This window comes from Chelonus insularis, unplaced genomic scaffold, assembly GCF_013357705.1.
Source record: "Chelonus insularis isolate UGA/USDA-ARS -01 unplaced genomic scaffold, ASM1335770v1 contig_404_pilon, whole genome shotgun sequence".
In the NCBI taxonomy this organism is placed as follows: domain Eukaryota; kingdom Metazoa; phylum Arthropoda; class Insecta; order Hymenoptera; family Braconidae; genus Chelonus; species Chelonus insularis.
Window position 1 is genome coordinate 15,597 of NW_023276561.1, and position 19,637 is coordinate 35,233.

Genomic DNA, 19,637 nt, shown 5'->3' on the forward strand with positions numbered 1-19,637 from the left:
CAACGATAATAATAAGAATGAATAATTGAATGATTAAATATGGAATAGAATATTAATTTTTTGAAAAAATGAACGTAAACATTTAGGTGTATATAATAGCTCAAATAATTTTTTTTTGTTTTTTTTTTATAGACTTAATAAAATATGTAATAATTAACAGAAAAATATCATACAGAATAGTATCACTTGTATCCTGTTTTACTTAAACCGGTTTATTTACATACTATTTTTTTATATACGTCAAATTTGGAATATAACTGATAACTTTATGAATAATTATATCATAACGTGTTTTTTTAATATTTAACGAATTTTTTCTTGACGAAGATGAACAGATGGATAGTTGGAATCAACAGAACGAGGTTGAACATCTGTAAATTTCAAACAAATTTCAATCTAAATATATATGTGTTATATTAATTATTTAATTGAATTTATGATTTGTAAACTTACAATGAGGACGATTGGCTTCATCAGATTTATCAGTCTGCATTTCCTGATTTGGACTTTGCTCAGCTTGGATAGGTTCTTTCTCTTCCTGCTCCATGGAGGCATCAATCACGTGTGTGTTAACTCCAATTGGTATTTCAAATGATTCAATGGGTCTTATGAAAGACATGGTAATTTGAGATTTAGGCATCATAGGAGCTTCTTGATTTTCAAAAATTCGTTGAAGTAAATTTTTTTCTGGTAAAGCCATTTTTTTCTCTTCTTCAGATTTTTCTCCTACTTTTTCTATGATCGAAATGGGTCGAACTGGTGGAAGTTGGAAATTATTTTGTTGAAGACCATCAATGTTGCCGTGTTCCAATAAATTTTTTACTTCAACTGGTAAGTTTGCTGGATTCATGGGAATTGGACGAATATCCATGGGAAATGGTTTGAAATCCTGGATTTGCTATAATAAATAAAAAATTTAATATTATTCTATAATTACTATGATTATAAAATTAATCACTTTGAGATAAATAAATTACTTCTTGTCGTAATCCTGAAACAGCTTGTTCTGATCTTAATCCTTCATCAATGCGTTGCATAATGCTTTGAATTTTTAATGGAACCTGTTTAATAATCTTCAAAATATCAATTGGAAGACCTGGGAAAGCAAAGTCAGGTTTTTCTTGAGATTCTTGAATTGGTAGAGGCTTTTGTTTAAATTGTTGATGAATCATAACTTGTGGTCCCATTTTGGCGTTTAGATTTTCTTGCATGTTAGAAGCAACTGATAGCGGTGGTGAGACTATACCTTGAGTTTGCTGGTCTTGAGGATATGCTGATTTAGGTGTATCTTGATATGACATTGGAGAATTTTGTTGTTCCATCTGATTAGATGGTGGTCTCATTCCTTGAATCATTTCAACAGAAACAGGTCTTAATTCAATAGGAATTGGGCGTAATTCCATTTGAGGATGATTAACTGAGGGTAAACCCCGAGATGAGTCCATTTCTATTATTTGATGAATATTTCTAATTTCTGGAAGGAAGTTATTTTGGATATCCAATGGACTCATTCTTTGAGCGTTTATCAATGATGGATGATGTACATCAGGCATTGGGAATTGATTTTGTACTTGGTAACGATGATATTCTTGTTCTTGGGGTCGCATAGGAATTGGAACATTACCCAGGGGGACAATAATTGGTGTGAGCATCTCTTGTTGTTGTGGTTGTTGTTGTTGGCTATAGATTGGATAAAAATATTTTTTAACTATCAAATTATGTTTTTATTTTAAATATTAAAAAATAAATATAATTTTAAATATTTACTCTTGACGTTTAGGTTCGCCAGATTCGCAAAGAATTACTACACGTTCACCGCTGAGTCGTTGATCATGAGGACGATTGTTGTTGTCTAATTGAACATTTCTCTCATCTGAATATTCATCTGTTCTACGACGCTCAACTACACAAGAGACAAGACCACGAGATTGTCTCATCAGTGTCTGTGAATGGTAAGAAATTTTTTAAATAATGAACCAATGTTTTTCTTTTAAGTAATATAATAAAAATTCTTACGTTTGCTAAGTCATCTAAATCAAGTTGAAGTGGGAATTTAATATGAACTCCTGAGAAATCTAAGTCGTTATAATCATCGTCATTATCATTGTCATTACCATTATTGTTAGTTACTTTTAAATTATCTTTATTGTCTTTATCAACTTTTGAATTCTTTGAATCTAAAGGTATTTTTTTTATTGATACTGAATCTGTTTCTGAGTTCTGCAAATTATCTTTATTTTCAACAGCATCCTGCAAATAGAGATTTAAAGAAATATTAATAAAACTACAATATTTAACGATTGTACTATAAAATTATTCAAGAGTAATCTATTTTTATTAAGTTATTGAAAAAAATTCATTTTAAAAGACAATGAATGAATGAAGTTTAAATTTTCTATGTTTTTATTATTTTATATTTTCTCAATAATTAATTATACGTTGCTATACGGTTAGTCGCATTTGATTTCTATTGAGTTTCGAGTTTGCCACAGCTATAATCATCAACAGGCTAACTTTCACCACGACCTGGCGTCAACGCGTGACCGGAAAAGCATGTTGCTGTGGAGGAGTGATGCGCACTTAAAATTTTTATAATCGTTGACTGCGAAAGTTTAAGTTATAAATAGTTTCTATTAATATTAGTCAAAATTATTAAAAAAAATTTTTTTTATTTCAAAATATTAATTTTAGAAAATAAATTAATATCAAATTTATAAATGAAAGTAGATCTTCTTTTAAATTTTATAAAAGATTGTTCTAATGAATATTCATCATAATTGATAGTTATTAATTTATATTATTCTCTTTATAATTATAAAAAGATTCAATGATTAAAGAGAAAATAGTTTAGCATACATTCACGTCTCTATCAGAGTGTTACTGAAACAGCTCACTTTCGTTGTAATTATCCTATACTAGTAAACAATTTCACGTTGCTGTATATTTTCTCAATACCTGTACAAGAGCTTCTGGTTGTAAATGTTTAAAAAGTTCTTCTGGTTGAGTGTTGATTTGTGGTTGTGTTATAGATTCAGGAGTACATGAGGCACGAACTTGAAGCCAAGCAGAAGCAAGCATAAAACTACCAATGATAACAGAGATAGTTATCAGGGTCATGGCAATTATCCTTGCAATCTGAACTGCACTACTTTTCATTGTTGGCCTAGAATAAGCCTAAAAGAATATATATAAAAAAATATTATAAAAATTTCAGTTATTAATTATTAAATAATAATTAAGTAAACTTAGTATTTCTAAAAAGGTAGATAGATCTTCAGAGTACAAATAATATGCAGAACTATGTATACAGAAAAAACCACAGTAAAGGTAATAATAAAATGTATTGGTGTACGTCCGTGCCAGCTTCACGCTTGGTACCCAACCGAGTCGAGGCCTTTGTCGTTGTGCCGCTTCTTTCTTTATCGATTCTATGGATTTAAATCTTTAAACTCGGTAGTATACACACGATAAAAATTATCACTTCATGAAGTTCATAAATGCAAATGAATAAATTTGACAAAACTTTCTTAATAGATTTTTATCATTAAGATCTAAAACAATTTCTATGTAAATAACGATTTTAAAAATTTCGATAGAGAAAGTTGCATTATCTCACGTACATTTATTCAAAGATTTCAGTAACAGTTGGCAGATAAATAAAAAAAATTTACCAATCTACCGTTAATTCTTATAATTAGATGTTCTAGATCTTTAAATTGGGTATTATGATTGAAGTACATTAACATCAAAATTAAATTAAAACATGATCATACTTTACTTACTATGGAAAGAAATATATAGGATTGAATAAAAAAAAATTGCACAAAATAGAAGAGATACAAGATTTGTATTGACCTCGATGTAGATAGACAGTATTCCGGTGAGAGGACTCTTAGTAGAGATAGTAGGCCATCCAATATAGTAAACTCTTATATACAACTGAAGATGAAATATTCTGTTGCTAAATGACTTGTACTTATTATTATTATCATTATTACATGAATCTCCAAAACAGGCGTAAGCCGTGTTTATGTTAAAATGTTAATAATCATAGTAAAAATGTTATTTAAAAAGACATTTTATCAGTTAGCATGTAATAAAATTTATGCCCATACTCAATAATATTTTGTAATCAACAAGTGTACTAAAACTGTTCTGAAAGAATTTAAATAATTTTATCAATTGCTTCGAAGTTTTCTTTTTTTTGAGTAACTTAAATATGATTCTAGTGATTTCAATGCTTTCATTCAAATCTTCTCTACTTACACAATAACTTATATAAATATATCAATATTGTGCTAATTTTGGAGTATATAATTGAATTATTTTTAGTAATTGAAAAAATAAATGACAAATTCATTTAAGTTTCATTAAATAAATAACTTATTGACATTAGCTTACCGGTGGTGATTCAGAACTTGAATACACTTCGCTGGGTGCATAATGACTATGAGGTGGCGGAGGAATTTTTTCAGATCCTACTGTCACAGTAGGCAGAGAATCCAGCTGTTCTTTATCCATTTAGAATAGTTAATATCACTATGATGATAACTCTGACAATATCACTTAATTTTCAAAGTTCAAAAACTACAAGTTGACCGTCCAATGTTGTCCAATGATTATCCAAGTAGTGAATGTTCAAGTACTCTGAACACCGCTAACTTTGGTGCTATCCCCACCAATTTAAAAACCACTGTTGGTTGTTGTTGGGCACGATGTATACTAGTATGGGCCTTTTTTCCTCTTTCCGTTCATCGCTAAGACGTAGAATCAATGTACAAGTATATAGAGAGTTGATCTCATCACACACTTATAAATAGTCTCAGATTTTTAGTACATAAAATCTGATACTAATATCAAGATTTTCCAATCCTTAAAGTTTAATGCAGCAAAAGATGAAGTATCCTACAAAAAAAATATCAAGTTAAAAAATAGTTTATTACAATGCTACATATTGAAATTAACATTACTTGTTTTTCCATGAATTACGAAATATTTTGGATGCTTATCATTTCAAGGTTATCATAACATTTTATTTTACGCCCGGAAATCAAACAGAAATTTATATTCATGTTTTATGTTATCGGCTATTCAAACTGGTAAAACAATTCAAGATTGTAGGTATTTTGCTTGATATGTAATATTATCAGTCATGACTGATATTTTTTACAATAAATTTGATGTATTATTTTTGTTTAAAAATTTATTACAAATACATAAAAAAAAAAAAAGATAATGGCAGTGAAAGTTTTTTAGCAAATTACTTGGAAATACATCAAGCAATGTCACTTTCTCCATGTATAATGAAACTAATCACATATTACCAAGTTACAGAGTACACCTGATATTGAAAAAAACAGGAAACAAGCCATCAGAAAACATTTTTATAATTTATGAAATTAAATAATGTCATACTCTTATGATTACATTTACAACAATGATCATTAATCGGTCAATCCTTTTAATAAAATGTTCAATTATAATGGATGCTGGATATTGTACTTTTCACGTAAACATAAATATGTGTATGTACATTCTACTTTTTGTATTTATCATTTGTTTATTATTATTGAAGGTAATTATTTTTATTGACTCAATTAGTGTATGAATGTTATGAAGAATATTAACTCCAAAATAGAAATTTGAATCTTGAAAGCATGTTTTGATCTGTGGCAAAGATAAATGCGTATGAATTTGGCACAAGAATGTCAGAGTTGAAGCTTAAATATGGTTGACTTGTGTCGGATTGCAAATTTTCTCTTTAAAAACTTTCTACAAATATGAGCAGTCCATAAATAAAAAAAATAATTTACTTTATTTAAGCTTAAAGTCATTGGCATTATGTAATTAATGAAATAAATTTTATGTATGTTGATATTACAAAAGAATCTTTTTTTAATGATAGAACGGTAATTGTTTTTTGTAGAATTTTTTCATGAAATAGATAGTAACGCCACACATAATCGGGTTATGAACTGTTTCTTTTGAAAAAAAATCCGGAGAGATTTGGGTTTATATGTGTGGGTACAGTTGGTGTCATTAACATGAAAGTCAGGTTAGAAAATCTGAATAACAAATTTCATGTGTTTTCTTGTTACATTATTACTCTTTTTTGATGATCGATGTAATTATTTATTCATGAGTGTTTATTCAACAATTGTACCTATAGAATTTACATGTAAAGAAATTATGTAAGTAAATTATATTACTTAATTGTCTTCACTTGTTTATTTTGGTTATAAGTTTAAATAAACAATTTTTGTTTTTAATCAATCATATATTTGAGCTGAATTACTGAAAAAATTCAATTAATAAGTCATTATTTTCTAAATTATCTTACAGGTGTTAACAATAATTAGAAGAAACTTTATTAACGGCAGTCAAGATAATGTTGACCGAAAAACAACGTCAAAGAATGGAGAAAAAAAGGAAAAAAATGGCAGCTTTATTAGAAATTTCTAAACTTAATGATAAAGATAGACAACGTAAAATGTTAGAATATTTAAAAACAGTAAGTTGCATTATTAAACAATAATACTAATAAGTATAATAATTATCATAACTTTCTTTGAAATGTATTACTATAATTTATTCTTATTAGGCTGAGTGTTCAGAAGATGAAGACATAAATAAAATGTCGACAGTACAAAATTCTAATAGAAAACGCTCATGTGATGAGTTTATGATTGATACACCTATCAATACAGAAAACATACAAAATAGTTCCGATGATTCAGAGCTTCAAAATAAAAAACCTAAATTAGTTGGTGAAGAATATCTGAAACTCAAACAACAATTAAGAGAAAGAAAGAAAATCTTAAAAAATATTCCAAGACTTAGTTTAAAACTTGTGGGAGAAAATGCTAGTTTAAATATTAATGTCAATCCAACGGAACGTATTCCTATTTTTCTGACTGATATTCAACATCTACTTTTATATTCTTTATTCGGTCATAATTCACCACATTCACCAGCAAGATGGTGTACTTTAGAAAAATTCAACAGAGTTTCACATACAGTAGTTTTTATAGTGGAAGGGCTTTCTGTGTTTCATTTTCATTCACATGAATCATTATTTTCTGGTATAACGAGTCTCCTAGATCATCGTTTAGAAATTGTAACACCTGCAGCCCATGGTGGGTCAATTATCGAAGATCTCGCAACTATACCACTAACTGGAACACAACGAAAAAATTTAATTGAAAAATTTGGTTCCTTGAAAGCAGCTATACAGAGTACTGGTGATTTGGTGAAATTATTAAAAGTCGTATTTCCAATGCAACCACATATTAGTAAACAGGACAACACAATAGATTCTAGTGTATTAAAGGAATTGCCAACAACTGACAAATTTCCAAGAACTCAACTATTGTTATCTCCATGGCAACTTGTTGAAGAGAATTATCCTTTACCTTTACGAGGTGGTTTAGCTACTAAATATAAAGATTATATTCTTACAAAAGATATTTATTTAGAAGCTACACCTAAATCACCAATGTTTGGTTTAGATTGTGAGATGTGTAGAACTACATCTGGGAGTTTGGAGCTTACTAGGATATCTATTGTCGATGAAACAATGAATGTCATTTACGAAACTTTAGTAAAACCTACGAATAAAATCACGGATTATTTAACTCAATTTAGTGGTATAACAGAAAAAATGCTTCACGATGTTGATACTACATTATCCGATGTTCAGACAGCAATACGAAGCTTACTTCCAGCTGATGCAATACTTGTCGGTCAAAGTTTAAACGCCGATCTTCATTCATTAAAAATGATGCATCCATATGTTATTGATACTTCAGTTATCTTCAATATTACTGGTGATAGATATCGTAAGACTAAATTACAAGTTTTAGCACGTGAATTTTTGAACCAACGAATTCAAGAAAATAATAAAGGTCATTGTTCTACGGAAGATTCTCAAGCATCAATGCAATTGGTGCAATTAAAGCTGGCCAATAGTGTTGACTTTGGAGATGCTGTATTGATAGGCCAACGACGTTTGAACGAAACATTAAGCAAACAAAATTCCAATAACATAAATGGTGTGGAAGCTCATAATTATGGAATTCCTATTTTTAAACACGTTGCCAAAGAGAAAAAAACAGCTGCAATTGTAGGTACTGAAGACGTGTTAAATGAATATTCTCAATACTTGAAATCATCCTCTTTGTCAATTATGGATGATGCTAATTTCAATGATAGAGATCAAGTCCGCCTCGTAATGACGGAAACAAATAAACAAGCTATTGACAGAGCTAGTCAAGTTGCTATAGAACACGCGTTAACATTCTGTCATATTAAAATACCAAATGATTCCCTGCAAACAAATTTGGAAAAAACTTGTCAAAAAATTGATAGATGGACACAAAAAATCTGGCATCACATGGCTGTCAATGGACTTCTTTGCGTTGTTTTCGGTGGAGAAAAAAATGCTGCAAATGGAGCATGTTTTTTAAATTTGAAGAAAGAACACACACCTCTACATCTTTAATAATTCATCTTTATTATTCAGATATCTTATTTAAACTGACATGAATCCGGTAAGTGAAAAGATATCGAGGTCGACTCTAACTGACGCACCTCATTTTTTTTTATATATAACTATGTTTGTCTGAGTCTTGTACAAACGATTCATATGTTGTCAATAAACATTTTATACTTCGTTTATTTTGATATTTTTGCTATTACATTTATTGTTATTGAATTATTAATCTATATTATGAATTTTATCATTCTGTGATTTTATTTTTTGGTTTTCTAAAATAAGAATTTTTAAAAAATTCTAATGATATACATTAATACTTGTAATTAGCCAAACTAGTTTAGTTAATAGTAAACAAAACTTTATCAAAACACATAGAATTAATTTACTTGAGCAAAAAAATAAATAAAATAAAAAAGTATAAGATTTTCAATTTTATAGTTAATAAAAAATATAATTCTTTTGCTAAATTTTTTATAATAAAAAATAAGCACTGAATTTTTGTAGTAAATATAATTAAATATTAGCTATGAAATTATAACAACAAGCCGCTAAATAAATGTAAGATATTCCAATATTATCTTATGATTATTTATAATTTCAACAAATATTTGAAAGTACACGCGACAGATGGGCGATCAAATATGTATTAGAAATGAAAGGTCTTTTGCTCTTTTGCAATATTTATATAATTTTTTCTTGTTTTTTTTCACATCTTGTATTCATTTTTTAGTTTTTATGAAATTAAATGAGGGTTTTTATAGAATTCAATGATATCTGAGAGAAGCCGTTCGTTTTTGACCTCGAAATATGTATCGAGAACTATTATTTTATTTTGGAGTATTGTTGAAGTGTGCTGTTAGCAATTGTTATCGTGAAAAATTATTGATTATTTTCATCAGTGAATGTGAATTAAAATAATTATTCGAGTGAATTTTTATAATAAAAATAACAATTATGATAAAAAGAGAAAAAACAATTGACGTCATTATTCAAGAGGGTTTGGATTTGACCTAATTCTCAGTTATAAGTGTCTCTTCGTGAATCGATATTCCCTCTAAGTAAACCATAGACAACCCCATAAACTGGGTCTGTTTTTTTTTTCATTAGTGATCAGTAGAACCTCATACTTAATAGAGCTAGTCGAAATCTTCCTAAGTTATTAACATAAAATTTTCATAACAAACATCAGCTTGATCACATTTTTTATAAACCATGTTTACTGTGAAAAAATTATGTTTTGAAAACCTATTTTTAACTACCACATTAAATTAACTATTTTCAACATGTAGGTCACTGTTATGACCTTGAGTAAGTTTCCAAATTTTATATATTTAACTAAAACATCAGCTAATTAGTTTTTTTTTGTTGTGTTTACTTTGCTTCAGTTATCTATAAAAAAAATTAATAACAATATTTGCAAAAAAAGTATATCGTGAGATAATATTCTAAAATAGGTTCGTTCGAGTTAAAATTGTGAACATAAGATTAAAAATTACGCTGAGCTCACTCTTGGATATCTTTTTTTACACTGATAATTAACTAAATATTACAATCAGAAATAAAGCTTAGCTAATATTGAATTTAGCTTCTGTTTAATTATAGCTTCATTAATATATATTATGAAATAACATTTTTTTATATCAAAAATCTATTGGAATAAATATTTTTTCTTCGAATAACTTATATTATAAGGTGAAATAATTTGAGGGCTGAAAAAGCTCAGCGGCTGCGCGTTGTAACATTTACCAGCTATGAATATCACCAGTGAAATGGTCTGTAGGAATGTATGGTTCCGCACTGCAAATTACATGCTTACTATAGCTTCAGTCGTCAGTTAATACACACTCTTTTAGTTCAGTTGATACATACCATTTAACTTTTTATTTAATGGAAAACTGGAATTATTTAAACTTATGTGGTGAATGTGATATTCAGTTCTGAAATATTTAGTATCATAAAAGAATTGAGGTAAATTTTTATCATTATTTTTTATAACAAATTTTACTTCAATCAAGCTTCTGATTTGTCAGTGTATTAAAATTGAAATTATTGCTAAATACTAAAAATTAGAGAATCAATAATTTAATTGTGCAAAGGAAAAAAAGAAATTGCCATTGTTCAATACAACCATCACCTTATGTATTTTTTTTTTATTCCAGATGATGTTACTTTTATTATGATAAAAAACTTACAGATTTTTATAATAATTATCTCTCCACTAGGAATCATTTTCTTTTGTCTTTTGCCACTCTTAGCTCACGCATATTGGCTGACCATTACATGTCTTATCTACTTGTTGTATGTTTATTGATGAAAAAACATGAATACAAAACTTTTCTTTAAGACGATCAAAATTAAACCCTACGTAGTTTTTGATTAATATCTTTCGTATCAAACTGTACAGCATTTTATGTCAGTATTGATCAACCCCTCAGAATAAATATACCTACCCAGGCTTAGTGTTCTTTCTTATCATATCTTACTTTTTTATATTTGTTTTGATTCAAAATGATTTTTTTAGCTGAATAATTTATATAAATATCATTGTATAATAAATATAAAATTAATATAAATTAATTTAAGTAGCAATTTTTATGGCTAATTAATGAATATATGTACTGTCATTTGAATTGTCTTATTCTTATCTATCATCATCTTATTTCATTTATGAATTAAAAATGTATTTAACAAAATAACATCTTCAAAAAAATCAATAATAGAATTATAATATAAGATTGCTAAAATAATAATGTAAATAATCATTATTTTTCAAAAGACAAACTATGCTTGAATGAGTTTTCAATTTTAATGAGATAAGAAAAATAGAGTTAGCTTTTCAGGTATATATAATAGTTGTATTATCAATGATGTAACTACATTATATTTTTTCATTTACAGTAGTATCGGTTAAACCTACTATCCTAGTAGATAAGAATTTATAATATACGTGTTAATTATTACATATGTTCTGTATAATATTGTATGTGAGCTTGTGAGTCATAGTAGAATTCCATTTATATTTTAAGAGTTCAATAAGACACTCCAAATAGCCTGGAGCAATTTTGAATTTTCCTCTGTATCATATTAAATGGATGATACATTCGATTAACAATTTCCAATGAATTAGCTATTATTTTTTATTTCATATAGTTTTATTCCATCAACGATGTTTGTTTTTTTAATTAGTAACCTTGTAACGAACATTAAAATCTTCGATTATTTTATTAGCAAAATGTATTTTCACACATCTCAACGATTGCTAATAGCATCATGCTCATGTAAAATATTTTCGCACATTTATCTTATTGTTAGATTGTCCTCACAGTCTCCTTGTAGTATCCCTGCAAATTTCATACTACAATTCATCTATTGTTCAAGGTTTTAATCTATTATTCAATATCATTTATTCAAGGTAATGGTAATTTTTTATCATTCAAGTGCAGTAATTTTTATTTACACATTTCGGTACCTTTTACTCTTAACGTGACCCACTAATATTAAGTCATCAATCTAGATTGCTATTACAGCAATAACTTATATACCTTTCTTACTCTTTTTAATAATATTTTTTGTATGTATTCCATCGATGAAAATCCTTGATTTAAAATACAACATTTAAGTGTCAGAATTTATTGATATACATTTGATATTTCCAATTTAAATTGATATAATTGATGTTTTGTGATAGTTGAACAAGAGAGCAAAAATGCGGGTGCCATTAATTAAGCTTAATAATGTTAATTGAATTAAATATGTGTTTGAATACGATGTTAACTTATTGACTATAATCCGTATTAATTTTCATGAGAAACAGTGTTTAGTTGTGAAGAATTGCAACTATAAAAATATTTATCAATTAAAATAACACTGATAGAATTATTTTTTTATACTGGTAGATTTAATTAACACTAGAGTAACCATAATTATTATTTCAAATGTCAATACACTATATGTTCTATAAATAAGTTAAGTATGAATTTATTTCATTCACTGAATATCATCACTATTTATTTACATATCTTATTGAATCACTCAACTCATCATAACATCTGGTTCGACATGTTTAGTTAACACCCTTTGATCGTCCACAGAATCGTTATTTCATCTTCTAGGTTGAAAATGGAATAAATTAGAAACAAAAGTTATAGCGAGTGTTGTTGCTCGTGTTAAACACCTGCATCTGCTCATATTTAACATTTCAAGGCCAATATTCCTATTTAGCATCATCAAAGATGCTTGATAATGTACATCAATTATCCTAGATTAATTATGTCTATTTATTAATCAATTAATTATAAAATATTTTTATTCCAGTTAAAGTGGTACATAATAATTTGTTATGTATAATTATTAGTGTCCATTGATTCAGGATGATTTTTTTTTTTATTTCCTTCAGAATCACTTATTCGATAAGTCCTTTCAGCTTGTTTTACAAACATTTATATGAACCTCAGTTGATCGTAGAATGCGTCAATGTTGCTTGACAATGATATGAGCTCTTCTGACTCATATAAAAAAGAAAAAAAGAGAAAGAACATAAACGAATATAAAAGTACTGGGTTTAGCAAATGATTCCTCGCAGTGTGAATCAAGTGCTCACCTAGTAAGGGTTTCAGTGATCATTTCTATAGGTTTAATGACAGTTTAAATAATACTTGTTATTTGTAAAAAAAAAAAAAAACACAGATTATTTACATTAAGTGTATTCCTATATAATTTATATTATCAAAAACCATGATTTATCAGATAAAATATTGGCAATTAAACAAGTTAATAGGAAAATGTTTCAAATATTTTTATTGGAAAAACTACAGTGAGTATAAAATAATATTTGTTGTATATTAAATTTAAAATTGTTTCAATGGTAAAAACTTGATGGTATTCAATGGGTATTGCTATCTTGAAATAAAAAAAGAAGTTTTTTAAAATTCAAGTTTTACTATCTGTGGTAAACATCGCCAAACCCTTGTATGATTTAGATACGAATAACGACACGTTCTTTTTACCTGTATCCGACGAAATCAATAAATATATAGATATATATAAAAAAAAGTATCTTTAACAAGTGTTAACGTTATCAAATATTGAGGACAATAAGTTTAATTTCATATGCTACAAGTGATTCATTGAGCAAATTTTATTCTCAATATTCGTAAAATAAGAAAACATTTATTTCATAAAATCAGCAAAAAGTTATGACTAGCATAGACATACTTTACATCACATTTATTTGAATATTTAACTTGTAATCTCATATGAATATAATTCAAAGCTTAATCGTATTATTTATCATCATTATTTCAACTGTTATATTTTACAGAAAACAATGATCATTATCAAGAAATAACTAAACATTTTATTTCAACGGTAATCGATTGATTTTATTTATTAACTTGGCTCCAATCAATCATTGACAATTATCTTAAGATTATGTCACTAGTTTCTCTTATGACAGACGACAAAAAAGTTACTTTGGGAAACGATCCCACCAATAAAATAGTTTTAGAAGTAAGTATTCAATTAGTTAAATTAATTATTAAATAGATTTTATCAGATTTTAATATATATAATTCGTTTTTAGGTCGGCTTTACTGGAGATACATGGAAATATTCTATAAACCGTCACGCTCTTGCTGAAAAATCCGAATGGTTTCGAGCTTTACTTGTGGGCAGTATGGCACCACCTATCAGTGACCCACCACCAATTATTCGTCTTCAACATGTTGACAAACGTGCATTTGATCATCTTTTCAAGTTAATATAATTTATAATTTATAAACGGTTTATTCTCAATCAGTTTATATTTAACTTATAAATTTCAGATACTTCTGTGGTGAACCGATTCATTTTAATTCAGTGCTTACAGCACGTTCAACACTAGATGCTGCTCATTATTATATTTGTCCAGAGCTTGCTAAGTTAGCTATTGACTATATTATTAAAAATCTCACTCCCTCAACAGTTTTAACTGTATATCATGGACTTAATTTATATTTGAATCATAGAAGCCGTATCTCTCAAGAAACTTTAGCTATATCTAATGATGATGTGACTGAGATTGGTAAGATGGATTTAAAAAAAATTCACTGATTACTCAGTGGCATTGATCTATAAAAAGAAAGCAACTTATTTTTATACTTAATAATGTTTTTTTTTATTTTAGCTGTGGCGTGTTCACAACTTTTTAACGCTTGTTTAGCTGTAATTGATGGTGCTATAGACCAAGTTTTATGCCAAGAAAATTTTGAAGAATTAACTTGTGAAGAAGTGAGACTTATAGCATCTAGAGATGATCTTAAATTAACACAGGAAAGTATTCTCTTTAAAGCGTTGGAAAAGTGGGCTGCATCAGAATGTAGACGATGTGGAGTTGAGCCTACACCCTACAACAAAAGAGCAGCACTTTCTGATGAAGTTTGGTATAGTGTACGATATTTATTGATGAATGATAGAGAATTTATTCAAGGCCCAATGGCAAGTGGAATACTTACAAGTGAAGAATCTGCTGCAATAGTTGCTAAGATTCTTGGTCATACTGAATATCAAGGAAATAGTAAAAGATCGAATAATAATTTTATAGATAGAAAATTATTGGCAGTTCCTCGAAAGAATAAAATATCTAGTAAAATTAAAAAAAATAGTATGAAATTGGCGAAAAAAGAACGTGAAGATAATAAAAAAAATCAAAAGATAGAACATGCTAGCCAAAGTCAACAAGCTTGCGCTCGAGTTGGAGATTTTGTCATTCGTGCGTTGGCTTATGTTTTTGATTGATATGAAAATTGTCTATAAGACATAACTTGATATTTTTGTTGATTATTCGTCGTAATAATAATTTAAAGAATTTAAACTAGAGAAAATTTATATATAATATCTACATAATATTAGACTGATATTTTTGACGAAAAATTTTTATACTATTTTGATTTTTACTGATCTCATAAACATAAAGATATATTTAAAGTGCAGGTATGAATATTTTATACAGATATTTACACTGGTATACATTTTATTATTTTAATGATTTTTTTTTATCTTATTTGTTGAAATTAACACAGCGAAAAATATTTCAACAATTTTAGAAAAATTTGTTTATCTTTATTATAATTATGTTGATATAATTTATAATGAATGTTGAAGTTGGATATTGTAATTGAATTGTAAAATTTATACAGTTATTTTTGATGTTATTGAATTTATGACACAAAAATTGTGAAAATGATTAGATAATTATGGCTGGTCCAAAATAGAATTTGTTGAATTTCAAATTTAGTTTATTCTAAACAAATTTACATTATTCAAAAAAACTGATGAAAAATAGATATGATTCATAGAGAATGTATTGTGAATATTGTTGTGATGATGTTGCTGTCTATGTAATATGTTTAAATTAAACTTATAATGTATATTTAAATGTATTTATTTCTAAATAATTTATCTAAAATTTTTTATTTCAAATTAAATGAAGTACATTCTTTTATTAATTAAGATTTATAATTCGCTTTCTATGTGAAATACATTCATATTTTTATTATTCGATTTATTTTAAAATCAAACATTGCCGCCTGCATTTGTGCACAACGACACCTATCGGCTGGCTAACTGAAGCTTTTGTGGTGACTAAACTGTTTAACCAGTCGGTCTAGTCTAGTATTAAATTTTTGTATCCAATGTTTTTATTATTTGCTCCAAAACAAAACCTAAAATACATACTGTAAACGTAATTTCGTATAGTGTGAAAGATAAGCAAGTAACTCTTCAATACAAGTAATAATAAAAAGTATGTAATTATTTATTTTCACATCAATTTAATACATTGATTATGTAATTAACAATTATTAATATTTCAGAAATCAATCCTCAAAGATAATCATGAAAATACCATCAACTAATGAGTTTGTGCTACGAGGAGGTGGTTCAGACTTCTCTCATAAACAAAAAACCCTTTTTGATGAGTTATTACAAGCTGAAAAGAAATATAAGAAAGATCAAACAGCAACAGTAAATTATAATGATTATGATTCAAATGCATCACATTCCTCTAGACACACTGGAAAATCGAAGCATGGTAAAATTAGGCAATTTCAAGGTAGAGAAAGCATTTTTAAACGTCAAGGACCATCAATTTCATTTCGTCGAGATAATACAATACCAGATTATCATAAACATCCTCACAAATGGACTAAATACAGTTTAGAAGACGTCCAAAATAATGATATGACTGACAATACTAATACTAATGTTGCGTTATCATTTTTGCAAGAATTAAGAGCCAGAAATTCTCAGTGTGAAGAAAATGATATAAAAATGAGTATCGATGAGCAAACTGAAAATGATGTTTCAACATCAAGCGATTCGATTAAATCTACACCCATAGTGTTCAAAAAACCATTTCCGAAACGTAATGAGCAAAAACAAGTTACAGTTCCAGCAGACAATAAATCATCTGTGTTTAAAGGTAGTAAAGTTATTCTTCCGGAATATGTTGTAGGTGAAAGGCCTAAAATTAATAAAACAAAAAAACCAAAAAAAATTGCTTCTGATGAAAATTGCCATCAACAGATAAAATTAGATCACTTGAAGGATTTTGAAGATGAATGCAATTAAATACATACATAATCTATTTATTATTTTATATTCAGATAATTAACATTGCAATATATTATTAAACTGTAAATGTTTTGATATAGATTTGATTCTGATTCACTGTTAAATCATCTCTTTAATGTCGTAAATACTATGAATAATTGGCAAATTATAGACATGCAATAAACAGAAATGAATAATTTGATAAAATTATTTCCAAGTTTCACGCTACGATATATATATATATATATATATGCATGTAATATATATATATAATTACTTTTACGAACCAGCGTCCTTCTGTACATATCATTTATAGCAATTTTCGATATATTTTCGACCCGAATACATAAAGTTTTAATATAAACGTATGAATGAACAAATAGAACACAAGGAATTCAATTTATTACGACGACATCTAGTTCAACCAAGTCTGTACATTTATGTACTGTCTAAGAACTGTTTTCAAGTTCTTTTCTTATTTCTAAGGTTCACTGACCTAGAAGATAAAACAAATCTAGAACAGTGATCTGATCGAGATAGTGATCATGATTTTATAGCGAACTTCTGTAATTTATTATTGATTCAATGCCATAATAGTAATATTATATTTTTACAAATTTTTTCTTTCTAACAAAATAAATAAGACAATTTGTAAAATACTTGGAGTATTTATTATTATTCTTATACTTGATTAAATTGTAAAAAATAATTGTAACTATATTTATTTAAGTATTAAGAAAATATTAGAGTTATTTTGTAACTTACAATTAATTAGTTTCAATTTCTTATTGAAAATGCGAAGATTATGTGCAACTCGCGTGTTATAGAATACATATAATTTTATCAACAGTAAGAAGAAAGAATTTTTCTCTCATTATTTCGTTTTTCTTAGTGTTGCAGGTAAAAGTGTAATTATATATTAAAAATACATTTATTTATCATATTAAATTATAACTTTCACATGTGTTTTTTTTACGTGACAAGTAGATCCAATTTATAATTTGTGAATAATAAAACGTACATATACATTAATTCGTTTACTCATCAGTCATTAATCATCAGATTTCGCTGATAGGTATTTCGTGTGAATATTGTGTTACGCATCAATAGGCAGTGTATTTAGATACATATTTTAAATAAAAAAAAAAAAATAAGAGTAGTATGTTTGTGTCAAATTCAGAATGTTTAAATCAGCAAAACAATTGTATTTACTGAAAATTGCTGTTCTATACTTTCGTTTTTTTTCTTTTTAATGCACTGTAAAACCGAGATAAAGAAATAAATGTAACTATAAACTTTAAATCAACAGACTTTATTTATGATTTATTTATTTCATGCCAATTTTTCACTTTTCTTTAAACCTAAAAGTTCAGCGTAAGCGCAACTAATCAGTAATTAGAACTAGTTTTATCACATTCAATGAAGAAAAAAAAAAAAGGATAAGGAAGAAGAAAAGGTATTTGAAGAGTTTCTTCATGGTGTTAAACAGGATGAATGATGCGCGAATACCGGCCAACGAACCCGACCTGAAAAGATTTCCTCTTGAAAGTCAAGACATAGTTGCGGCCTACTTAAAATTAATCTTAAATTTTAATACTTTCATCCAATCGCAAATTAACAAAATTAGTATAATGTTTAAGGTCATTTCATTTATTTATTACTACTTAACATAAAAAATCTATTGTATTGTTAATGTAACGATAAAGATCATCAGTTTGTTCAATACAATAGTAGTTGGTGATTTTTTTCTGCCAATAATTTTTCAAGTTTACAGCTCTTATGTCTATTGTATAATTATGAGAAAGGTAGAAAATACATTAAGAAAGAAACCAGTAAATACAACCAGTGTCAATGCCACAAAATTACGTAGATTGGTATTCTTCTTGGCATACCGGAACGGGAAATGCTATGGTTCGTGGGAATCTTTTGAAACTTGTACATTGCCAAGGATTATTAAGATAAAAAAAAATATAATTACAAACTAAATGTAATATATTATAATTCACAAACATAGAATTATTTGAAATACTATGTTTATTTGACGTTGTTAAATTGTGATTCTTATCAAATTGATGACTTCAATTTCTGAATAAATATATATATATATACATATTACTATGTTTTCTTTTATACATCTAATTAAAAGATACAAAGTAACAAATTTATCATACTATTCATTACTAATAATACTATTTAAAATCTATACATTTCAATATCAATTCAAAAATTCCATGTTATTTTAACAAATAAGCTAAAGCTATTGAAAAGTTAAAAATACTCAAATTCTTTAGAAGATTAAGGTATAAATTTCGAATTGAATTGAAACCATGAAGATATTTGGTAGCTACATGGAAAAAAACTGTAAGTGCAACAAGACACTGCCGTGTTGTCAGGTGGACTGTGTCGTGCGCCTGAAACAGAACGGTCTTGATGTAATAACGTGACTGTCTTATTGCAGACACGAGACACTGTTCTATTACTGCAACATAACGAGGCTATATTGTGAGCAACAGGATTATCCTGGAATAGGGAAAGAATTTTCCTGTATAGATAA

At 27.5% G+C, this 19,637-nt stretch overlaps 4 protein-coding genes across 6 annotated transcripts; 3 read left to right on the plus strand and 1 right to left on the minus strand.

Annotated features, from left to right (window-relative positions):
- Positions 1 to 177: 177 nt before the first annotated feature.
- On the minus strand, positions 178 to 4,770 carry Msr-110. The gene is made up of 7 exons (XM_035086838.1): positions 4,402 to 4,770; positions 2,956 to 3,174; positions 2,017 to 2,250; positions 1,768 to 1,943; positions 978 to 1,680; positions 454 to 898; positions 178 to 371 (listed from the first exon to the last, which is right to left on the minus strand). The coding sequence occupies exons 1-7, from the start codon at positions 4,519 to 4,521 to the stop codon at positions 304 to 306; spliced, it is 1,965 nt and encodes a 654-aa protein (XP_034942729.1). The 5' UTR covers positions 4,522 to 4,770; the 3' UTR covers positions 178 to 303.
- A 1,164-nt stretch (positions 4,771 to 5,934) lies between these two features.
- Rexo5 (RNA exonuclease 5) lies at positions 5,935 to 8,676 on the plus strand. Its single transcript, XM_035086824.1, has 3 exons — positions 5,935 to 6,191; positions 6,343 to 6,511; positions 6,602 to 8,676. The coding sequence occupies exons 2-3, from the start codon at positions 6,389 to 6,391 to the stop codon at positions 8,498 to 8,500; spliced, it is 2,022 nt and encodes a 673-aa protein (XP_034942715.1). The 5' UTR covers positions 5,935 to 6,191; positions 6,343 to 6,388; the 3' UTR covers positions 8,501 to 8,676.
- Positions 8,416 to 15,477, plus strand: LOC118069017 (BTB/POZ domain-containing protein 6-like). 3 transcript variants are annotated; one of them, XM_035086826.1, is made up of 5 exons: positions 8,416 to 8,549; positions 13,815 to 14,002; positions 14,076 to 14,248; positions 14,317 to 14,555; positions 14,658 to 15,477. In XM_035086826.1, the coding sequence occupies exons 2-5, from the start codon at positions 13,925 to 13,927 to the stop codon at positions 15,266 to 15,268; spliced, it is 1,101 nt and encodes a 366-aa protein (XP_034942717.1). In that variant the 5' UTR covers positions 8,416 to 8,549; positions 13,815 to 13,924; the 3' UTR covers positions 15,269 to 15,477. The 3 variants fall into 3 exon arrangements, with proteins under 3 accessions (XP_034942717.1, XP_034942716.1, XP_034942719.1); XM_035086825.1 differs by lacking the exon at positions 8,416 to 8,549 and adding an exon at positions 10,114 to 10,462; XM_035086828.1 differs by lacking the exon at positions 8,416 to 8,549 and adding an exon at positions 11,333 to 13,307.
- A 675-nt stretch (positions 15,478 to 16,152) lies between these two features.
- LOC118069060 (protein TSSC4) lies at positions 16,153 to 18,373 on the plus strand. Its single transcript, XM_035086913.1, has 2 exons — positions 16,153 to 16,274; positions 16,345 to 18,373. Exon 2 carries the CDS (start codon positions 16,367 to 16,369, stop codon positions 17,099 to 17,101), a length of 735 nt encoding a protein of 244 aa, XP_034942804.1. The 5' UTR covers positions 16,153 to 16,274; positions 16,345 to 16,366; the 3' UTR covers positions 17,102 to 18,373.
- The last annotated feature ends 1,264 nt before the right edge of the window (positions 18,374 to 19,637 follow it).